Source organism: Poromitra crassiceps, assembly GCF_964638095.1.
Source record: "Poromitra crassiceps genome assembly, chromosome: 1".
Classification (NCBI taxonomy): Eukaryota; Metazoa; Chordata; class Actinopteri; order Beryciformes; family Melamphaidae; genus Poromitra; species Poromitra crassiceps.
In genome coordinates, this window is record NC_139623.1 from 38,205,363 (window position 1) to 38,229,635 (window position 24,273).

Here is a 24,273-nt window from a genome sequence, read left to right on the forward strand (position 1 = left end):
TAGGAAGCCAAGGTGTTGCAGCGCCAGTAGGGATGCACCGATATGAAAATTTTGGCCGATGCCGATAACCGATATTAACATTGCTGTTATGGCCGATAACCGATATTTACCGATGTCGATATGATCTGTATAAAACCACATTGCTATGATCATCACATTTTGTACATAGTGAAAAACACATGTAAACACTGAATTTGAAAAAGTAATGCATTTCTTTAGTTCCAAAACTTTTGGAAAAGCCCATAAATCATAGATTTACTGCATTATTTAATCTCAATGTGAAGAATTTGGCTGATAATGATAACCGATATTAACATTGCAACATCGGACCGATACCGATATGTTAAAAAATTACTAACATCGGCCGATACCGATATGATTGCCGATATATCGTGCATCCCTAAGCGCCAGTGAAATGTTTTGTGGTGCAGGAGTTCACACCTTTCATGACCTGATGTATACGTTTATCTGTCGTCTGATTGTGTCTCAGAATATGCTCATTATGTTGCTGTCTCAGCCTAATCTCAGTGACACTAGATACCCGTCTTCCATCTGGAAACATTGGTACAGTGCCCTATTGTAGTATTAGTGTTCTTGTTGTGATGTTTGCCTGTTTTATATGTATTGTGTGTTTTTTATTGGACCTTGTGTCTGTCAATAAAGTGATGATGATGATGATGATGGCCTTCCAGGCTTCCACCATCTATGGAGTGTGGAGTTTTCTGTTGCTACATGTCCATATTAGAGCTGCCGAAAATAATCGATTCAGAGATGCATCGCGATGCTTAATAGGACGATTCTGAATCGATTAACAAATATCAAAAATCGATTACCGGTATTTAATTTTTTTTTTTTTTTTTTTATAATCAAATCAAATAGAATGTAAGTACATAGAGTTGTTTATTTTAATTATGGATCATAATACAATGCAATTCCAAATGCACTTTTATTTTAAAAGTAGCCACACAGTGAGAAAAAAGAAAGTGAGAAAAAATAAATCATGTATTGCGGAAAAAGTGATGCATCGATTTAAGATGCATCGCGATGCATCGAGATGCATCGTATAATCGAATCGAATCGAATCGTAGACTTGTATAATCGAATCGTATCGAATCGAATCGTGAGATCAGTGAAGATGCACAGCTCTAGTCCATATGACAGTTTCACTGTTGAGTGTTCAAGCTCAGCTACCAAACTCACACTAATTCTTATGGATATTTCAGACTCACAGCATTGATTTGGGGGTGTTTCTGCGATCCCGTTGCCTGCCAGGGTGGGATGGAGGGTACTGGGGAGTGGGAAGCAGAATGAGCAGGACTCCCGCACTGCTGGATGCTGGAGTTGACACCAGAGATGCTCTGCTCCTAAACAGAAAACACTGGTCAACATGGAAGCTCTCCTCCAGCTTCAAATGGTCTGAGCCTTCAGTATGAAGCCTCCTTACCTGCTGGTCCAAGATCAGCTGGGTCACCCCATTGACAACATCTTCCAACGACATGCTGCTGAGGCTTCCCCCGCTGCAGGAACGCAACTCCCCGACAAATCTCATCAACTCTGACCTACAAACACAAACATTACATTCATTACAAAAGCAAGGATTCTATTACTTAAATAATCCCTTAAGTGGTAACATGTAGTCTACAGAGAAGCCATGTCAAGCGAAAGAGAGAGCAGCAAGCCCAACTCAGAGGACTCTGAATTCCTTGAAGTTGTTTAGGAAACCTGCTCAGTTTATATAAAATGATAAAACAAGAGAAAAAGAGACTAAAGTAACAATAATGACATCCATTTTACAGTATTCTAATTAGGCTATTATTATTTTTTATAGATAGCTAGATACAGACTGGCAGTTACTTCATCCCCTGAAAGAAATGTGAACATGTAGGCATTCTTCATTTAGCTCTCAAAGTGCACCAGATTGCTGCATTTTACTTTAAAATGTACAAAATGTTCTTCGCTGGGGGGGGGGGGGGGGGGCACTGCCCCTCCTCGACTACAGCTTCTCTGACCTAGCGGGAAACACTGCTATGTACCTGCTCTAGAATCCCCAATCCTGTAGTGGAGAGCCACAGCACCGTTTTTGGTGAGTAAGCCCATTGAGAGAGAGATCTTTTTTTACCCCAATCGCGCCCCAGCCGTAGTACATTTTGTGGGCGTTCCCACACAGACCGACTGTATCTATGTCTGAAAACGCCTGTGGCAGTAACCTTCATACACCAACTAGCTGTACTGCAATTGTATTGGAAGATTTATTTTTGTGCTGGGCCAGAGACACGGCAAAACACAATGACCCAAGTTTAACATTATGAAGTTTACATGCATGGAGGCAGAGATGGCCCAGTGGACTGACTGAGATAGGGGGAGGGTCTAAGACCCTTTTTTGTGCTTTTTGAGACCAGATATCTTTAATTGCTACACTAGTGTAACTTGCGGTTTCGGTTCTTTGTCATCAGCATTAGAAGATCCACAAGCTACATTTGTTGTGTTTGAATTCAAAGTTATGTTGCATTCCGTTTAGGACTTGGCCAGCAAATTTGTTTATATTCTGATGTAAGGGATTTATTATTACATAATTAAATTTTTGATTACCGGTAGTTATTTTTATTTATTATATATTATCTTTGATGGTTTTATGATTAATGTAGAGTTCAGCCATATTATGGTTCAAACACCCATTTAAAGAGTTACATTATCTGACCATTTTGATCAATTAGTCCCCCAGTGTTACCTGGTATAGCCAGGGAAGATGATGGCCAGGCGCTCCAGAGCCCTGTTGAACATGGTGATGTGTTGAGGTTCGGGTGTCCTAGGTGAAGGCGGAGGCTGCCGCGGAGCTGGCATACCCAGGCCTTCAGCAGGAAGTCCAGTGTTAACTGAAGCAGAATGCTGGGTGAGCGAGGGACCACCGCAGGACTGGGCTGAAGGCTGAGGAGCACACTCTTGGGCTTGCACAGAAATCTGTGCAATTCAGACAAAGAGACAGAAAAGCTTAATATTTATTTGTATTGTTAACTTAATTTCTGACTGCATGTAGGCGTAGGTTTTACTGAATCATTCTTTCTTTTTAACCGAGCCACTAAACACATATATGCGTACACTGTATATGTATAAATAAAACTATAATGACCACTTCTATAAGTGTGTTTGGTCAGCTGTCAATGGACCAATCTAGATGGGGATTGGCAGTGTTGTGGGCAAATGGTTCGTGGTTGGCTGTTTGAGAGAGGGGAGGGAATTAGTCACACTGATGTTTCTGGTAGACTGTAGCTTGCGAAAATGAAAGGGAAAGCTAAAATTCAACGATTTGCTCGAACCTCACATGCGACTGCTTGGGAACATTTTTAATTTAGGTGTGTCACCTCTCTCTCTGTTTTGGCACCAGTTATTGTGGTAGTGAAGGCTGCAATGCTAAAAATGTTCAATATTGAACTAGAACGACCGCACCGCGGATATATGCCTCCGCCAACAAGTGAGCAGTCGACATCCATGTCTGTCAAGACTTTGACGTTTCAGCCAAATGTTAAGAAATTTCGTCAAGGTGTTACTGAGATATGGCGTTACCGAGGTTGAAACTGGCATTCGTGGGGTCACAGTGACCTTGACCTTTGACCACCAAAATGTAATCAGTTCATCCTTGAGTCCAAGTGGACGTTTGAGGCAAATTACCGGTAGATGAAATTCCATCAATGCGTTCCTGAGATATCGCGTTAACGAGCATGAAAGGAGCGGGCATGAGGTCACAGTGACCTTAAACTTTGACCTTTGACAACCAAAATCTAAATCAGTTCATCCTTGAGTCCAAGTGGACGTTTGAGGCAAATTCGAAGAAATTCCATCAAGGCGTTCCTGAGATATCATGTTAAAGAGCTTGGGAATGGCGTTCGTGAGGTCAGTGTTCTTAGTCTCGCTGGCCAGCCTCCCCTCCCTTGTGAGAGGAGTCTGGCAGCGCAGGTCTCCATTGTGGAATTGCGATGGTCGGCGCTTAGCGGCAGTGCCCTTGGAAAATAGTTTCCAAAAATCCAATTTAACACTGATGAAGGCCGGACGGCCGAAAACGTTTTGTTGCTGTTGCTAAAGAAAATTAAAACGATATCCTTGAGTGCGGTCCCCATCTTCTCATTTACCTGTGACATTTCTACATTGGACTACGCACCTGTCTGAGCGCAGTGGTTACCTTCTCTACTTTCAACAATCCAATTTGCCATTTTCAGCGTGTAGCAACGAGCTAGCATGTAGGTTTCTGCCGTTAGCTTGCTAGCTAGTTAGCGTAGTTGTTTTCACTGAGGCGGCAGGGCACTATTTACAGCGACACACAGGGAGGAGGGAGCGGAAGCCGCTCTGATTGACATGGTCGGAGCCAATGACAGAGCTTGTAATAAGCAGGGAGCAGACATCCGGCAGCGGCTAAAACAGTCGCTCCAATGGGGAGCAGCTGTAGACCAGGGGAGGGTTTATCCCAGTAGCCTGTTTCCGTGCAGCCAGACAACTCTCACGGAAGGGAGGGGAGGCTAGCCAGCGAGACTACAGTGAGACTACAGTGACCTTGACCTTTGATCACCAACATCTAATCAGTTCATCCTTGCGTCCAAGTCAACGTTTGAGCCAAATTGGAAGAAATTCCGTCAAGGCATTCCTGAGATATCGTGTTAACGAACTTGGGAAGGGCGTTCGTGAGGTGATAGTGACCTTGAACTTTGACCACCAAAATCTAATCAGTTCACCCTTGAGTGCAAGCCGACGTTTGAGGCAAATTTGTTGAAATTCCGGCAAGGCGTTCCTGAGATATCGTGTTAACAAACTTGGGAATGGCATTCGTGAGGTCACAGTGACCTTGAACTTTGACCACCAAAATCTAATCAGTTCATTCTTGAGTCCAAGTCGATGTTTGAGGCAAATTTGATGAAATTCCGTCAAGGCGTTCCTCAGACGTCGCGTTAACGAACATCGTACGTACGGACGTACAACCCGAATCCATAATACCTCCGGCCTGGCTTAGTGGTGGTAATTTGCTGAATGTCTATAGAGGAAACACTACCCTACTCATGCTGTGCTTTAAGTCAGGGCCCAGGGGTCTTCAACCTTTTTCAGCCCAAGGACCCCTTGGTTGCTAGAGAAACAGAGCAGGGACCCCCACCTATGATTTAAATACATTTGTGTTGCATTTCAAGCATGGCCTATAATAACGTTTATAATCCAGCGCACACCAGGAGATCAGCATTGACACTTCTTTTTATTAATAGATTACATTAAAAAGGCAATGTTAAAGGAGCCCAGTCTAATACTGTAGGCTACTGAGGTGCTTAAACCGTGGATGACCTGGCTGACGCGCTCGCTACAGCTGATGTAATACATACGATAACATTTGCATTGAGTGCTGCATAAGAACGACGAAGAAGGCTTGTCCTTGATGTTCGGAACCCATTCATTTATTCCATTTCACCGATGTGAATACAGCAAAGTTATTTTCCACAGAAAGTAAAGGCAGAGGCAGCATACCAAACAAATGTTCCCGCTGCTGCGCAACACGGTAAAAAACCATTTGCCCTTCTGGGTCAAAACACCTAGTGAGCGGAGGTGAAGGCAGCACCTATATAGAATACCTGAGCCCAGGTAACATGGCACAGGGACACCCCATGGACAAATAAAAATATGACCGCACAAAAATCAACCAGAAATATGACCAGAACACATTTGGCACTTACAGGCAAGAAGGAGCGAACAATGTGTTTTGCATATTGCTTCATCAGATTTACTTTGTAAATTATTTTTGTCAAAAGTACTGTAGCTTATTATTGCCTATTAATGCTTGGAGTTTACTCAATAATTATTGTTGTCGAAAATACATTTTAAAAATGTTCACAAACTACTTTGACAAAAATTGGCAGACCTCCTGTAGTACCTCTGTGGACCCCCTGGGGGTCCCGGACCCCTTGTTGAAGACCACTGCTTTAAGTCATTCATCACAGCCAGAGGAGGCTGATTGGCAACACTTTTTAATCCTATGCCAGAGAAGCTATTATTAAAACTGTTGATCATGTTGTGTGAAAACTTTACTGTTAACAGAGAGAGAGAGAGAGAGAGACACACACACACACACACACACAGCAACATGCAATACTGCTTAGGATGGTTTGGTGAGATGGTCTTACCGTTACAGCTGGGAGTTGGGGAAGGTTGTTGGCAATATTAACTGGAAGCAACTCGCTCATCCTGCTGCCATTCTTCACCTGATTTATCTGGTCCTGGAACTGGGTCTGTGGACCAGCACAAAGACAGGCCATACTGGACAGCTGCTCCAACACACACACATCATAAGCCACTGGGGCTGCAAGAATGTAACATGCATGGGCTAGCCGGAACATGAAATCAAATGAAATAGCCCCTTCTAAACATGCAGTGAAATCTGGATTATGACCAGCTGCTAGCCGGTCGGCCTGCATGTTTAAAACTCCTGCGAGTGCGGATCATGACCATCTGAGCCCCTAGTACAGGATGCGCATCATTGGCAAAATGGCTGTTGTTTAACACTGGCAGCTCATGTTCCGGATCATGTATGTCTGGGTGGGCGGGTGGTTAAATGGCACTTTACAAACCATTAATTAATGAATGGACGCAGTTATGTGGCTGGATTATTTGGAAGAGAGCCGGATATAGGTGAGTAAACAAATAAACGTTGTTCCCCCCCCCCCCCATCTGCCAGTTTGAAAATGCAACAAGGAGATGATATCCTACTACTTACTATACGTGCCCGCTAACGTTCACGTTAGGGTTGGCACGATGGACGATGGCATCGACCATTCAAATGTGAATTTAACTCGCCTGTTTCAAAAGTGAAAGTGAAAGTGAAACACTAGCAATATTGAACTGCGCAGGCTAACGTTAACGTTACAGTCAGATCCTGACCAACAACGTGTGTGTGTTGAATTTAACTAGCTGGCAGAAAAGTGACAGAATTACTGGCGGATATAACGTTAGATTCGCGTGGGCTTTTGAACCTAATAAGAGAGGGTTGAGGAGACTGGAGAGAGTTGAGAGAGAAATAGAGCAGCAGCAGCAGCAGCTAGGCTACTGCTAGCTGTTACAGCAGTACTGCTTGAGCCAGAGCCAGGCGAATCTAACGTTATATCAGCCAGTAATTCATTCGGTTTTCTGCCAGCTAGTTAAATTCAACACACACACGTTGTTGGTGAGTAACGTTGTGCGCCGTTCAAATTGCTATAGTGACAGCCGATGCCCACTTCAGTCACGTGGCTCTGTGCTGTAGCACAGAGCAGTATTCAAGCCCGCTGGTATCATGTAGAGCTCAGGCTCAGCTGTCCTGTTAACGTGAACGCATTACAGTAACGCAGCGACTTAATAAATAATTAATTATTACCCCAACCCCCACCCCAATGACGATGGCATCGTGCAAAACGATGTTTCACTGTAAAATAATCATGGATAAATTTCCGACATCGCACAACCCTAGTTCACGTAGCCTATTAATTAATTAATCGTTCGCGCAATCGCTTATATCAATGAATTAAACGACCAAACTCACGGTTTCCTCAAGTGCTGCAAACGAACAGCTTTAGCGAATCTTTAACCAAACTCCATTCAAAAACATGCAGTTTTAACGGAGGAAGACAGCGGAATTTCAGGCGACTCACATCCAGAATTGACATTTTATTCACTTACAGCAGTGATCCTCACTATTTCTTCGATGAGAGCCGCACTGGCAGGACAAAGTCAATAGGAGAGCCACTTTTACCGCAAAACACCAAAAGCCACCCCAACCAAGCACATCTGCCAACCATTTTTTTGTTTTATTGTTTTCCACACACACACACTCGAAACGTACCCCGACCGCAACGGTGGGGGCCGTCGCTGGCGACGGTGAAGTTTTAGTTAACCTGTTCACATCTATGTTCGCAATGGCATCCCAAGTCTCATCATACTATTATGGGATGCGATGCGAACAATTGTATTATGGGATGTGCGTTTCCCAGGCAACGACACACGTTGACACGTTTTGGAGCAGCGCTGGCTAGGGATGGGCATTTCTAGCAAAAACACTATTCGAAATTCGCTGGCCAAAGTCGACTTTTAATCGAAATTCAAAATAAAAATTAAAATGTAAAAAAAATTAAAAATGTAATTTTTTTTTGTGAGTGAAATGTTGCATTGTCTCCCCTGATTCTAAAGGTCCTTACACATCGGGAGCGATGCGAATATACGGTACGAAATTGCGATGCGAGTTTTGACCCACCTGTCAATCACAGCCACAGATGTGTACACGTCGGAAGCGTATTTCTGAAAAATCGAACGTGGTTAGAAAAAATAAACACCGCAATAACGCTGGGCGAAACTTCGCCGTTGGTATGCACGGTTGCATTGACTGATATAGGTTCGGAAAATATTATTGACGTGCGAATTAATCGCACGAAAAATACGTGCCCGGTGTGTAAGGACCTTAAGTCTAAGGCTTTATTAATTAATAGAAAAAGCTTCTGCTGTGGATTTTTAGCTCAAACAAGCATTGCACCACTGAAGTAAAGTTTAGTTTAGTTTAGTTTAGTTTATTTCGGTCAATTTCACAAGTACAGCTCAATACAGTTGTGATTAAAGAAAAGCAAGAAAACAAAATAAGAGATCAAACAGTGATTGCTGGTTGGGTGTATACAAGCCTGAAAAGATCTGACCGAAAAGGAGTAGGCTGAAGCAAACGCCTATAGCGCCTACCCTTTTTACATTATTATTATTATTATTATTTTTTTTTTCTTGATATATAATATTGATAATATTGATAGTATGATAATAACAATAATAATGAGTACCGGTACTAAGCAAAATACAGGTATTCTATATACACATGAATTGTACTTACAAAGTGTCAAATACACAAACTAAATTTCTATATATCTATGAATGTAATAATATGTTTAAATATAATAATGTAATATAATATAAATATCAACCTTGAGTTTTATATTTGTTAACACGTTCACTGCCAATGACGTATTAATACGTAAAAGTAGGGAAAAAGCTGTGAGACTGCGCCGACAAAAGGCATCTAAACGAATTTATTTATGGGTTATCTTGAGCATCAACATATCAATCCTAACAATCCCTTTGACTCCAATCTTATTTTTTATCGACGCTATATCGATGATATTTTTTTGATTTTCAGGGGGTCATCATCTGAATTGAACGATTTTTGTAAATATATGAATTCCTGGTCTGATACAATTAATTTCTGTATGGAATTCAGCCCCTCTTCTATTCATTTCCTGGATACTCAAATTACTCTTTCTGACAGAGTGCTTTCCTCCACTCTTTATGTGAAGCCCACAGACAAAAACAGTCTTCTTCATGCCAAAAGCTTCCACACATCACCATTGAAAAAAAGCTTACCATATAGCCAGTTTTTGCGCATTAAGCGGATCTGCACACAAGCCTCTGACTTTGAGTTGGAGGCGAAGAAATTATACGACCAATTCATCTCAAGGGGCTACCCTGATAGCTGGCTTAAACCTGCTCTATCAAAAGCTCGTGCCTATATTCCACCTACAGGGCCACCCAATCAGAAAAATCGACCTGGTAACTTGCTTTGCTGCACCACGTACAGCCCTTTGAGTAAGCAAATCAAGGAGGTAATATCTAAGCACTGGCATATTCTCTCTGCTGATGTCGTGGGTCAAAGCCTGTTTTCTAATTTGCCTTTTTTTGTGCATTCCAGAGCCCACAACGTTCGTGACCTGCTGGTACATGCGGACACTTTTCATGCTGGACAAAGTAGGAGGATTGACGGCCCTATTGGCTTCTTTCCTTGCCTTCACTGCACTTCCTGTCAAAACCACAGGAAGGCCAACTCTTTTGTCAGCCATGTAACTAAGAAAGAATTCAAGATCCACAAATGTATTTCTTGCCATTCTGTTAATGTTATTTATCTACTTATTTGCCCTTGTGGACTTCAGTATGTGGGGAAAACAAATCGACAGCTCAGAACCAGAATCAATGAACACAGAAGCTCCATCCGCAGAGGTGATATTAAGTCACCTGTAGCTCGACACTTCCTGGAAGCTAAACATCCAGCCACTGCGCTGAGATTCTGTGGCATTGATAAGGTTGACCCCAGTCGTAGACACACAGATCTAGAAACAAAACTTCTCCAATGTGAGAGCAAATGGATTTTCAAACTTAAAACTGAACAACCTCTAGGGCTGAATGAAACTTTGTCTCTAGCCTGTTTCCTCTAGGCCTCTGGACAGTGTCTACATGTACCAGCGTGTCCCTATGTCCTCCATGGCTCCTTCCATGACTCTGCCTCCCTTTGTTTTTCTCCATTGATGAGTGTATTGTGGCAACCTTTGCATATTTGTGGAATTCTCTTGTGATTTACAGTTATCTATTATCTATTGTTTTTTGGTGAAGAACCTTATTTTCAGCTGATTGACAGTGACCTGACTTTGTCTGGCTCACATGCAATCAGCTGAAAGCTGATTGATTGATGGCACCTGAGCAACATGATGTACCTGCCTGTCTATTTAACCTGTCCTTGTCAGACCTGTATGTTAGTAGCACTGATGATAGTCCTCGACTGAAACGTTTGCTGCCTTTTAAATCCACTTTTTCTTTTGTTGCACTGTTTTGTCCTGCACTATGTAAAATAAAGTAAGTCTTTTTTGCTTGATCTCAGCCTCTGGACCTCCTCTGTGGCTTTTTTAGCCCTGTTACATCTGGTGTGCGGGTACTCTCTTTGACCTCTAGTATTAATACGTCAAAAATAATCCAACGGTTGACTGCCAATGACGTATTAATACGTCAAAAAAATGATTATTTTTTTTTTGACCGTGGGATGTGCATCTAACCCTTTTACATCTCTTATATAATTATTGGAGCCACCGAACATTTACAACCCATTCCACCGAGCCACTAAGTGGCGACAGTGCTCTCCTGACTAGAGGAAGGCAAGCAAAAAGCAGCCATTCTCATGAAAATGGATGGGGGAAAACGCTTTCGTTTTCGCGCTGATTGCTGGCGATGCGGGATTGCAAATTTGCATAATAGATTACAGGTGGAACACACTTTGAAACACGCAGCATAAATATGACCAGAATCGCAAAAGCTTCTCTCAACCAAAACTCCAAGAAGCGAGCGAGTCCATCCAGACTTCCTCAAACAGCGGCCGCGCAGACAGGCAGCAGCAGCAGCAAAGCAGTGAGACTGGTGACAAGCTTGTGATGGCCGCTGCAGCCAAGAAGAACGCCCACGGAGGGAGGAGTTGGAAGCAGAGGGGGGTTTCCTGCTGTTATGGAGGAAATTACTGTTCAAAACTATTGTTTAGATGTCTGACGTCTTACTGATGCCAAAAATGAATGGTTAAAGTGACTGTTCTATCGAATTTCACAAAAAGCCGTTTATCTCTGAATAATTTTTCTGACGCTGAAACCATGCTGTATTCAACTGCTAATGCTTACATAACTACTAACTCTACAAACTAACTCTTTTAGACAGAGAAAGCACACATTCTATTAGTTCTTTTGAGATATTGTGTGTTCACAAAATCTTAGCAGAAAAGAATCCTCGGGTCTTGAAAGATGAGCCAGAATCCTCAAAAAACCCCTCTGGCAGAAGCTAACTACAGTAAAAAAAAAATGTCTGGCAGTGAATGTGTTAATAATCTGATTTTTTAACATTTTTTTAAATTTGTTGATTGTTTTACACATTTTTATTTCATTTTCTAGTCCATTCCATAATTTAACTCCTTTAACTGTTATACATCTTTGCATTGCATTTGTTCTGGTTTTTGTTCTTGTAGTTGTGAACATGCAGATTCCTCTTAGGTTATAAGTGCTTTCTCTGGTTCTGAACAACCTCTGGATGCATTCTGGGAGCTCTTTGTTTTGGATTTTATACATGAATTGTGCCGTTTGAAAGTCCACCAAGTCTCTGAATTTGAGGGCATGTGATTGTATAAATAATTTATTTGATGGTTCGTTATAATCAGCTCTGTTTATGATTCTTATGGCTCTCTTCTGTTGTATAAAAATTGGATTTGTGTTTGTTTTATAGGTGTTTCCCCAAACCTCCAAACAGTAGGTCATATAGGGGACTATAAGAGAGAGGTACAGTGTATGTAGTGAGTTGGAGTCAAGGATATGTTTCGTTTTGTGGAGTATTGCAATGGATTTTGAGATTTTAGTTTTTACATGTAATATATGTGATTTCCAGTTTAGTTTGTGGTCTATTATTACTCCCAGGAATTTATTTTCATTTACTCTTTCTAATGTTACGTTATCTATCATGATTTGGATTTAGTTATTGATTTTACTATTGCTGAATATTATGAATTTGGTTTTGTTTAAATTTAGTGACAGCTTGTTAATGTCGAACCATCGTTTTAGAGTTTGTAGCTCAGTCTCCACTGTATCCAGAAGTTGTTCAAGATTGCTACTGGAACAAAAAAGATTTGTGTCGTCTGCAAACAAAACACAATTCAGCAGCTTAGACACTTCGCAAATATCATTTATATATAAAATAAATAATTTTGGTCCCAGAACGGAACCCTGTGGTACTCCACATGTGACCCTCTGCAGGTTGGATTTTTCATTATTTATTTGTACATACTGGAGTCTATTTTCAAGATAGTTTTTAAGCCATATGCTAGCTGCCCCTCTGATGCCATACCGTTCCAGTTTTTTGATTAATAATTTGTGGTCAATTGTGTCAAATGCTTTTTTTAGATCTATGAATACTCCTATGGTGTATTGTTTATTGTCTGTTGCTGTGGATATGTCTTCTATGAGTTTCATTACTGCCATTTATGTTGATCGGTTAGTTCTGAAGCCATATTGGTTGTCACTTAGTAAGCTGTGTTTTTCTATGAAATGATCCAGTCTACTAACTAAGAGTTTTTCTAAGATCTTAGAGAATTGAGGAAGGAGAGAAATTGGTCTGTAGTTTGAGAATAAGTGTCTATTATAATTTTTGTATATGGGAATCACTTTTGCTATTTTCATTTTATCAGGGAATATGCCAGTTAGTATTGATTGGTTGAAGATATGGGTCAGTGGTTTTGCTATAAACTCTATAATATGTTTTACTAGTGTCATGTCAATATCGTTGCAATCAGTGGATTTTTTGTTTTTGAATTTATTTACAGTATCCACAAGTTATTTTTCCTCAATTCTTTTCAGGAAGATGGTGTCTCGATTTGAAACGATAATATTCTCATCTATCCCCTCCTTTATTAATGGATCCACAATATCCTTTGCTAAGTTAGATCCAACATTTACAAAATAGTCATTGAATTCATTTGTAATTTCATTTAGTTTGGTTATATTTAGTTGATTATTGTTAATAAAGTAATTTGGATATTCCATTTTTCCTTTACCCTTTCTTATTATGCTGTTCAGTACTTTCCATGTGCCTTGCGTGTTGCTTTTGTGCTTTTCCAACTGGTTGTTGTAATAATCCTTCTTACTGGACCTCATTATATTTATCAGTTTATTTTTATATTTTTTATATTTCCTTTCTGTTTCCTCTGTTCTGGCTTTTAAGAACTGCCTATATAGTAAATTTTTCTTTTTACAGGCATTTTCTAGACCCCTGGTTATCCATGGCTTGTCATCATATTTGTTCTTTCTCTTGGATCGTGTTGGACAATGCTTCTCATACAGATTTGTGAAAGTGGTCAGGAATTCTTTATATGCTGCATTTGGATCAGGTTTGGAGTAGACTTCATTCCAGCCTTGTCTCGATAGAACATGACATTGACATTTTCGAAAATAAAAAACAGTTTTGACAATCTGAGTGGTTCATTAAATATTTAGTAGGCTCAGGTCTGAGTGCCAAAGGTGTGCCAAAGTCACCCCCTCTCCCTCTTCATGGGATTTCATCCGCCATTCATTTTTCCATAAACCTTGCTTAAAATGCTTATAAAAATTGTTTTACTTGCTCAAACCAAGCGATTCGACTATACTTAGAATCAGGGGAGACAATGCAACATTTCACTCACAAAAAAAAAAAAAAAAAAAAAAATCTTTTCGAATTTCGACTTTCAATAATAAAAGTCGACCTTGATAATAACAACGATTATTCGAAAATTCGAAATTCGATGCCCATCCCTAGCGCTGGCACAATATTCCTAAAAGCAAAATGCTTATTGTTTTGAATGATTTGGCACCTTCTATTACTGTCAACACCAGTATTGTTGTATTGTAATAATATGCCATAAAGGTTTATTGAAATTTTGGGTAGAGCAGGGGGGAAAAAATATTTTTAAAAAATCTAAAAAAATTTTTTTTTTGCAATTTCTTAGAGCCGCCAACTAAAGCTTCGAGAGCCGCCATCGTCTCGCGAGCCACGCAATGAGGAACTAGGACTTACAGTAACATATCCGTGGATCATATATTATGCCAAATTGAAGAGTGGCATCTGGTAATACATTTTATGTAGGCCTACCTCTGTATAATCAAGAACCGTTAAATTAAAGGTCCTATCCGTAAGTTCTAACTATTACTGACACCGGTGGCCCTTAGAATAACTGCAGGCAGAGCTGACGTGCGGGCACCATACTCGCACGCGCACAAGCAGCTGCCTGGCAACTAGAGCTGGGTATTGGTTCAAATTTCAAGAATCGATTCGATTCCGATTCACAAGGTTGCGAATCGATTAATTACGATTCGATTCGATTCGATTCCGATTCGATCGATTTTCAATATTGATTTGGTTAGTGATACCAAAACGTGGTTTTTGAGCTGTACCCTGAATTACATGACTGTCCAGTTATGTAACACAGGGGTTTCCAACCAGCCAAGTAGATACATGGGGAAAAAAAGTTGCAGACCTGTTGTCAATTTTAATGGTTTTAGTTACACATATATTTACTCACCAGGTGGTGACAAAGGGTAAATAACAGCCTTTTCATCTGTCAATAAAGACACTTTCACAATTATGCACAGTGATTTGATTTCAGCCTATATAATTTCTAAAAGTAGATATTAATAATGATCAAACATTTCCATTCATGTAGCCTACAGTATTTATGTTTTTGTTTCAACTACAAACATAATTAAACGTCAACTTGAAACTATGTTTCAACTACCACACACAGCATAATATTTTAGCCTGTTTATAAAAAAAAAAAAAAAAAAAAATTAATAAAAATAATAATCGATCTCTGGACATATGAATCGATAATCGAGGATTTAAATGAAAATCGATTTTTTGAACCCAGCCCTACTGGCAACAGCAGAGGTGTTGCTTGCTTTGTAACGTTAACTCATAAAAGTCACTTGAAAACGGGAACCTGGACAATTTATCGTCAGATCAGCCTCGAGATGCCCAGGAAGGATTCTGGATGAATTATCGGACGTTATTGTGGCATGTTTGGCCGTGTTTTGGCTTAGATTGGCTGCGGGGAAATGGATAGGATATTCACGTTACCGTGAGGCAGGAACTACCCTGCTTCCCCTGTATGTACGGTACAGTGTAATGCCTGGAGTTGACCAAACTGAAAAATCAAACAATGTTTCATAAGCATAACAGTAACGTTAAGCATATTTACGACTGTTGCATTCATCCACACAAGACGGTAACGTTATTAGTGGAGCTTGGTGGTAATTTCTATAAATATAGCTAAATCTATTAGTTAGCATCAAGCTAACATTACAATACGCAGACTCACCACCGCAGCTAACTGCAGTCAAACAATAATGTTCCATGACCATAAGCATAACGGTAGTAACGTTAGGGTTGCATTACTTCACACAAAAGTCTTGTGACAAAACGGTAATGTTAGCGGAGTTTCTGACCAGGTGGTAAATCCATTAGCAAGCAGCTAACATTATCTGATCAAAACCACATTACAGTAGCTACAAGCAGCAAGGTCCCTCCATGAACTGAAAACACAGTCCCGACTCTAGTTTCCCCCGATGTCGGTCACATTGCTGCTGTCTGGCCAGACGGGCTTCACTAGATAAATATTTCTTTCTTTTGTGTGGATTTTTTTCTGGAGTCTGTGTTGTTGTCGTTTCCTTTTGCTAGCAGTTAGCCACTTCCTGTTAGCCATCTTCTTTGTTGGTATTTCCGCCAGAGCCATGAGGACAAGGCAGGCTTGTGAACGCGCAGAACGTCACATCCGCCCAATTTGCCGGGAAAGTATAACCCATGAGAAGCATGATAATCCTGCAATATCTTTGCAATGGGTGAACGCAGAGAGACGCGGCTGGGCTCGTTTTTTAAGTTAAGGAATGGCACATTCACTCATTGGTAATCAGTTCATCCTTGAGTCCAAGTGGATGTTAAATTGGAATTAAATTTGAAGAATTTCGTCAAAGGCGTTCTTGAAATATCGCGTTAACGAGCTTGAAAATGGCATTCGTGAGGTCACAGTGACCTTAACCTTTGTCCTTTGACCACCAACATCTAATTAGTTCATCCTTGAGTCCAAGTCGACGTTTGAGCCAAATTTGATGAAATTCCGTCAAGACGTTCCTGAGATATTGCGTTAACGAGCATGAAACGAGTGGTTGTGAGGTCACAGTGACCTTGAACTTTGACGACCAAAATCTAAGCAGTTCATCCTTGAGTCCAAGTGGACATTTGAGGCAAATTCGAATAGATTCCATCAAGGCGTTCCTGAGATGTTGCGTTAACGAGCTTGAAAATGGCGTTCATGAGGTCACAGCGTTGAACTTTGACCACCAAAATCTAATCAGTTCATCCTTGAGTCCAAGTCGACGTTTGAGGCAAATTTGATGAAATTCGGTCAAGGTGTTCCTCAGATTTTGCGTTAACGAAAATGGGACGGATGTACGGACAACCCGAATCCATAATGCCTCCGGCCTGGCTATCGCCGGCGGAGGCATAAAAACAGGGGCGGGAGGATACGTCAAGCGCTTTTGAGTGTCTAGAAATGTGCTATATAAATCCAATCAATTATTAATTATTATTCAAATAAGTCAGTCCCCTCATCGCCAACTTCCAAGTCCGAATGCATGAATGCTCGAGTCCAAGTCAGAGTCATCAGTACTCAAGTCACGAGTCCTGAAAATGTGTCCAGGACTCGGAATAGTCGGACTCGACTACAACACTGGTTCTTTGTATCTACCTCAGCAGCTGAGATATTCTTCTCTGCATCTTGAGCACAAACTCTCCAGTTATTTTTAGCAAGGGCCAGTTCATGGGGAGGGAATCTGGAAAAGACAGACGGACAGAATTCAATGTGTACAACATCTATGACACTAACTGGTCCATTTTTCTGATAGGATCGAGTTTGGGTGTGAGTGTTTCTCTCCTTACCTGGGTGCTACTTCCTCCAGTTTGGCCAGCATGGCCCTGGCTTCAGCCAGGACTTTGTAGAGGCAGTGCAAGCCCTGATCACGGCAGCTCTCCACGATAGACAGCTAAAGGATGGCAACAGTGAACAGTCAATTTTCGACACACAGTCGACAGTTGATAATTTGAATCAGGTGTGTTTCCATAAACATCAGTTAAGGGAATAAGTAGCCTAGGTCAGTGGTCTTCAACCGGGGGTCTGCAGAGGTACTGCAGTGGGTGAGTAATTTTTTGTCAAGGTAGTTTGTGAAAAATGTATAAATGGATTTTAGTCAAAAAATAATGATAGAGTAAATCCATGCATTAATAGGCAATAAGAAGCTACCTTTGACAAAAATTATTTGCAACGCGAATCTGATGAAGCAATATGCGAAATGCATTGTTCACTCCTCCTTGCCTTTTTAATGTAATCTATTAACACGTTCACTGCCAATGACGTGTTTTTACGTCAAACAGAATCCAACCGTTCACTGCCAATGACGTGTTTTTACGTTAAAAAAAAATCGATTTTGTTTTTTTGACGGTGGGATGTGCATCTAACCCTTTTACATCTCTTATATAAGTATTGGACGTGTACAACGTGTACAACCCATTCCACCGACCCACTAAGTGGCGACAGTGCTTTCCTGACTAGAGGAAGGCAAGCAAAAAGCAGTGTGACGAAGCCATTCTCATGAAAATGGATTGGCGAAAACGCTTTCGTTTTCGCGCTGATTGCTGGCAGTGCGGGATTGCAAATTTGCATAATATATTACGGGTGGAACACACTTTGAAACACGCAGCATAAATATGACCAGAATCGCAAAAGCTTCATCAAAGCTCTCAACCAAAACTCCAAGAAGCGAGCGAGTCCATACAGACTTCCTCAATGAGCGGCCGCGCAGACAGGCAGCAGCAGCAGCAAAGCAGTGAGACTGGTGACAAGCTTGTGACACGGCCGCTGCAGCCAAGAAGAACGCCCACGGAGGGAGGAGTTGGAAGCAGAGGGGGGTTTCCTGCTGTTATGGAGGAAATTACTGTTCAAAACTATTGTTTAGATGTCTGACGTCTTACTGATGCCAAAAATGAATGGTTAAAGTGACTGTTCTATCGAATTTCACAAAAAGCTATTTATCTCAGAATAATTTTTCTGACGCTGAAACCATGCTGTATTCAACTGCTAATGCTTACATAACTACTAACTCTACAAACTAATATTGGTAGGAAAATGCTTGTGACATCATGGGAATGGGCTTGGAGTTGTGAGTAGAGCTGCCGAAAATAATCGATTCAGAGATGCATCGCGATGCTTAATAGGACGATTCTGAATCGATTAACAAATATCAAAAATCGATTATTTAAAAAAAAAAAAAAAATTATAATCAAATAAAATAGAATGTAAGTACATGCAGTTGTTTATTTTAATTATGGATCATAATACAATGCAATTCCAAATGCACTTTTATTTTAAAAGTAGCCACACAGTGAGAAAAAAGAAAGTGAGAAAAAATAAATCATGTATTGCGGGAAAAGTGATGCATCGATTTAAGATGCATCGTATAATCGAATCGAATCGTAGACTTGTATAAACGAATCGTATCGAATCGTGAGATCAGTGAAGATGCACAGCTCTAGTTGTGAGGAGCCGGGAAAGGGTACAGGGGGAGTAGGGGAGTTACTATCTTGAAATCCCATTGTCTTTGGTTCATCGTGACATCAGGTTGTACCACATTTTGTGCATTTTTTAGGGCAAAAAAAGCAGGTTTGAACCCATAGAGGGCACTTATGCAGCTGAAAATGATACAAATGGTACAATGGTAACGGTTTGATCTCAAATGTGGAAATGTTGACCAGAATTCTTCACACACCACCCCAAAAGTCATATATATTGGTTAAAAGCTTTTGGGGGTTAGTTACACTTTAACTGTTTTTTCGAAAAAGGCAAAAACCTCCTCAAGCGAGCATAAAAACCTTATATGTGAAATTGAGGATTATCTTTTTTAATTTTGCCATTCCCACCAACCTTTTCTAATGCGATACTTCAAAATGCAAATCAAAATACGTTGATGGACGGGCGTCTGGGTAGTGTAGTGGTAGATTCCCTGCCTACCAACATGAGGGTCGCAGGTTCGCGCCCCCGTGTTACCTCCGGCTTGGTCGGGCGTTCATACAGGCACGATTGGCTGTGTCTGCTGGTGGGAAGCCGGATTAAGGGTATGTGTCCTGGTCGCTGCACTAGCACCTCCTCTGGTCGGTCAAAGCGCCTGTTCGGGGTGGAAGGGAACTGGTGGAATAGTGTGATCCTCCCACATCCGGCCGGTGAAGTTACCCACTGTCGGGTGAAAAAAAGCAGCTGGCAACTGCGCATGTGTCGGAGGAAGCATGGTGCTAGCCTACAGCTCTCCCTAGATAGGCAGAGGGGGTGGAGCAGTGACCAGAGCAGCAAGGGGAAATCGGCCAAGTACAATTGGGGAGAAAATGGGGGGAAATCAGAAAAAAACTAAATACATTGATGGAGACAACTATAGTCAGGGTTCCCACACTTTTCAGACAAATTTCCAAAACTTTTACATGACTTTTCAAGGACCCAGAATATAATTTCCATGACCATTTGCAACGTTTAAGTACATAAAATGTACATTGTAGCACTATGCCCTTAAGCCCTTTTCAGACATGCAGTGAACTCTGGAACATGAGAATACTGAATATCACGTGATACTAGTGAAGCGTCAACCTGTTATGAATATCACATGATACTAGTGAAGCGTCAACCTGTGCAGCGCAGGTCTAGATTTTAACACGTTCACTGCCATTGACGAGTCAAGTCGTAAAAAAAATAAATAAAATAAAAATTGACGGTGGGACGTGGATCAACGCCCCCCACGTCTCCTATAAAAATATGGGAGCCACCGAACGTGTACAACCCATTCCACCGACCCACTAAGTGGCGACAGTGCTCTCCAGACTAGAAAAAGCCGAGCCAAAACTGCAGGGGAACGCGCGAGGAAACCATTCTCATACTGTAAAATGGATTGGCGAAAACGCTTTCGCGCATTATCGCGCTGGGAGCTGGCGGTGGGGGATTGCAAATTTGCATAATAGATTATGCGTGCAACACACTTTGAAACACCGCCAGAAAGTCCACAATCGCACGCAGCTTCATTCCAGCTGAGCTCACAACCGAAACGACTCATGCAGACTCGCCCAAAGAGCAGCCGCCAGCAGCCAGGCAGCACAGACAGGCAGAGCCTCGCTTGTACCGCTGCAGCCACGGAGAGAGGAGAACACACACGGAGGGAGGAGTTTGAAGGAGAGGGGGGTTTCCTGCTGCTATGGAGGAAATTACTGTTCAAAACTATTGTTTAGATGTCTGACGTCTTACGCCAAAAATAAATGGTTAAAGTGACTGTTCTATCGAATTTCACAAAAAGCCATTTATCTCAGCATAAATTTTCAGACGCTGAAACCATGCTGTATTCTACTGCTAATGCCTACATAACTACTAACTCTACAAACTAACTCTTTTAGACAGAGAAAGCACACATTCTATTAGTTCTTTTGAGATAATTTGTGTTCACAAAATCTTAGCAGAAAAGAATCCTCGGCTCTTGAAAGATGAGCCAGAATCGTCAAAAAAAAAAACTTGGCAGAACCTACCTACAGTATTGAAAAAACGGCTGGCAGTGAATGTGTTAAATAAGTAATACAAAAAAATTATTTTATGTAATGTTAGACATATTTGGGGATTTTTATAAACATTTTTAACAATGGCCAAAAAGTAGTGGAAATTCCAAACATTTTCCAGGGCTGGAAAAAAGTTTTTCATAACTTTTCAAAGGAATTTCATGACCGTGGGAACCTTGTATACTTTGTGTGTGTGATTAGGGTGTGGTTCAGACATTTCTTCAATAATATTTCCACAAAGATGGGACCGACCTGAGCTTTGTGAGACCTCCTGGTGGCCTTGGTACACAAGTCTTTACATCGCTTGATCTCGTCCTCCAGGCTCATCTTCTCAGCCGCTGACTGGTTACTGAGGGAACATGGAACACTTAAGTGAAGGAGAGTTGAGAGAAGCCTTGGCAGCGTTTGGCTCATGTGTCACCATCAGTCACTACTTACCTCAGCTCTAAGAAATCATTGAGCTGTGCGCTGTGCTGCTTGTTCTTCTCTCTGATGTTTTTGGTAAGGCTGTGCACAAAACAGGCAAAAACAGCACACAAATATAATGCAATGTTAGCCACTCGTTAACAGCTGATGATGGCTGCCTGCTGAAACGCGTCCATTGTTTGTGCTCCATGGTTGACCCATTTAATTGTTAATTCCGTCGCTCTGCTCTTTGCTCTCCTTGCAGTCTAGATAGCCTGCTAACTGCGGTAGCCTGTCTAGCCTGTAACGTCACTTCTGCCATTGTGTGCGCTTCCAGAAAAGGTCTGTGTTGCTTCGCAGGACGTTACTTCATTCCGGAGCGCTTTTCTTCTCATGAAATTGATTTTCTCTTATGAAATGAACACCAGCGACTGGAGCGCATCGACAAAACAATCGGCCACCCGACCAGAAGAGGTCAGCCCTAATAATTTGTGTATTGCTGAGAGTAGGGATATCGGCAGTTAAGCGTTAACTGTTTAACCGCCGAGAACGTCATTGGTCGGTTAAACATGTCGGTCAAATGGTTAATTTGCATATTACATTTGCATACGTGTTGTAAATGTGATCTTTTTCCCTCCTTCGCGGGAAGCAATGTTAACGTAACCTACTGTAGCAGCATTATATAGGAATGAAAAGCTACTGTCACTGCCAGAACATTCATTTAGAGAAAGGCTTTTTTAATGTTTGAGAGAGAAAAGCAGTGTGCATTGTGACTGACTTCTCTGTCTCACTGTCCGCACCTCCCCACGCGTGTGTCCGCACCTCCCCACGCATGTGTCCGCACCTCCCCACGCGTGCTCGAGTCAGAATCAGCAGGCTGGTTCTTTCAAAGGAGAAAGCTCTCTGACTTCACACCCACGCAGCAGACAGAAGTGTGATGCTGCTCAGGCAGTGGGAAAATATTTCTACCCTGACGCCCTGTACAGGCTACAGCGAGCCAGTCATGCGCCTTCCCTTTCACTTTCACTTACGTGTTTCGGATTGCTGCTCGTGTTTCAAGCAACAAGCTTCCACATCGATTATACTGGGTATATTATCCACACTTTTAACTTAAGTTGAGTTCTCTCCGGGTCTGTCTGTCTCTCAGGTGTAATAATCCCACAACGATCACGGCTTTGTAACAAACATCACAGGCTGTGTAAAAGGGGCTCTCAAACTTGATCCCCCCACTGCCCGGCCTCCTGCTATACACTCTGAGGCTGCTGTGTTGATCGCTCCCCTCCATCTCCGTGTGCCTGTCTGTGCCCCGGCTAGACCCCAAAACTTGCTGGAGATGTTCGGAGATCATCACTGACCATGTGTGTCAAATTTTTTGCAATTCGACCAAAAGGGGGCACCATAAATGCCAGAAATGGGCGTGGCCTAACATAAAAGACTGTCTCTGGAGAATTCTAAAATTGTGGAACAGATAGTGGCTTGAGAGACTAGCTAGACAGGCAATATGACTGAATTATTTAAAACCAAATTATGGGTCATATAATTCCAAATTTCCAGCAGAGATGTACGGGTATGGGTACAGGGCACATTGAGGAAACCAGACTAATGTCAGGCTGTGGCCTTGGTCTTACGTCTCTTGTTCCTCCACCAGCTCTTCTATCTGCATCTTCAGGGCCTTGAGCACCTCCTGGTTGCTTTTCTTCTCCTTCTGGTCCTTCTTCACCTCCTCTTCCAGCTTCTGCTGGAACAGTGCCAGCTCTTTATTGGTCACCTTCGCACAAGAAAACAGACACAGACACATCCACTCTGAGTTATCCCATCACCTACACAAACAACAGACACCAACACATCCACTCTGACTTATCTCATCGCCTACACAAACAACAGACACCAACACATCCACTCTTGAGTTATCTGATCACCTACACAAACTGACACATCCACTCTGAGTTATCTGATCACCTACACAAACAACAGACACCAACACATCCACTCTGAGTTATCTCATCGCCTACACAGACACATCCACTCTGAGTTATCTCATCGCCTACAGACACATCCACTCTGAGTTATCTCATCGCCTACAGACACATCCACTCTGAGTTATCTCATCGCCTACAGACACATCCACTGAGTTATCTCATCTCCTACACAAACAGACATCCACTCTGAGTTATCTCATCTCCTACACAGACAGACACATCCACTCTGAGTTATCTCATCACCTACACAAACAGACATCCACTCTGAGTTATCTCATCTCCTACACAAACTGACACATCCACTCTGAGTTATCTGATCACCTACACAAACAGACACTGACAGACCCACTCTGAGTTATCTGATCACCTACACAAACACCAACACATCCACTCTGTTATCTCATAACCTACACAAACAACAGGCACTGACACATCCACTCTGAGTTATCTCATCTCCTACACAAACTGACACATCCACTCTGAGTTATCTGATCACCTACACAAACAGACACTGACAGACCCACTCTGAGTTATCTGATCACCTACACAAACACCAACACATCCACTCTGTTATCTCATAACCTACACAAACAACAGGCACTGACACATCCACTCTGAGTTATCTCGTCGCCTGCACATTCATTGTTGCACTTTTCTTGCATTCTGACAGCTGTCATGGGCCTACTTGTATATTGGCACTGATCTCCTGAAAGTCTTTCTCAAGGGAAGCAATAGCCTGTTCGCGCCGCTCTACATGCACTCCATAACTGTCTTTCCGTATTTTGGCGATCTGTTGCTCTAACTTCTTGCAGCTCTTTTCTTTCTTGTTGATGTCTCCCTAGAACAGGAACAAGGCAGAAAGACATCATGAAAGGTCAATAACATTAAAAACAGCCAGAGACAA

The 24,273-nt window shown here is 41.7% G+C and overlaps 1 protein-coding gene across 3 annotated transcripts in view; it reads right to left on the bottom strand.

Moving 5' to 3' along the window:
- ttc3 (tetratricopeptide repeat domain 3) overlaps positions 1-24,273 on the bottom strand; it is a 109,418-nt gene that overhangs the window by 13,491 nt on the left and 71,654 nt on the right. For all 3 annotated transcript variants that reach the window (XM_083656827.1, XM_083656828.1, XM_083656826.1), the window contains exons 34-43: positions 24,055-24,207; positions 23,019-23,158; positions 21,424-21,492; positions 21,238-21,334; positions 17,287-17,390; positions 17,096-17,180; positions 6,150-6,254; positions 2,729-2,958; positions 1,445-1,559; positions 1,230-1,364 (exon numbers count right to left, since the gene is read on the bottom strand). In XM_083656827.1, coding sequence (XP_083512953.1) covers positions 1,230-1,364; positions 1,445-1,559; positions 2,729-2,958; positions 6,150-6,254; positions 17,096-17,180; positions 17,287-17,390; positions 21,238-21,334; positions 21,424-21,492; positions 23,019-23,158; positions 24,055-24,207 — 1,233 coding nt within the window. The remainder of the gene's footprint in view (positions 1-1,229; positions 1,365-1,444; positions 1,560-2,728; positions 2,959-6,149; positions 6,255-17,095; positions 17,181-17,286; positions 17,391-21,237; positions 21,335-21,423; positions 21,493-23,018; positions 23,159-24,054; positions 24,208-24,273) is intronic.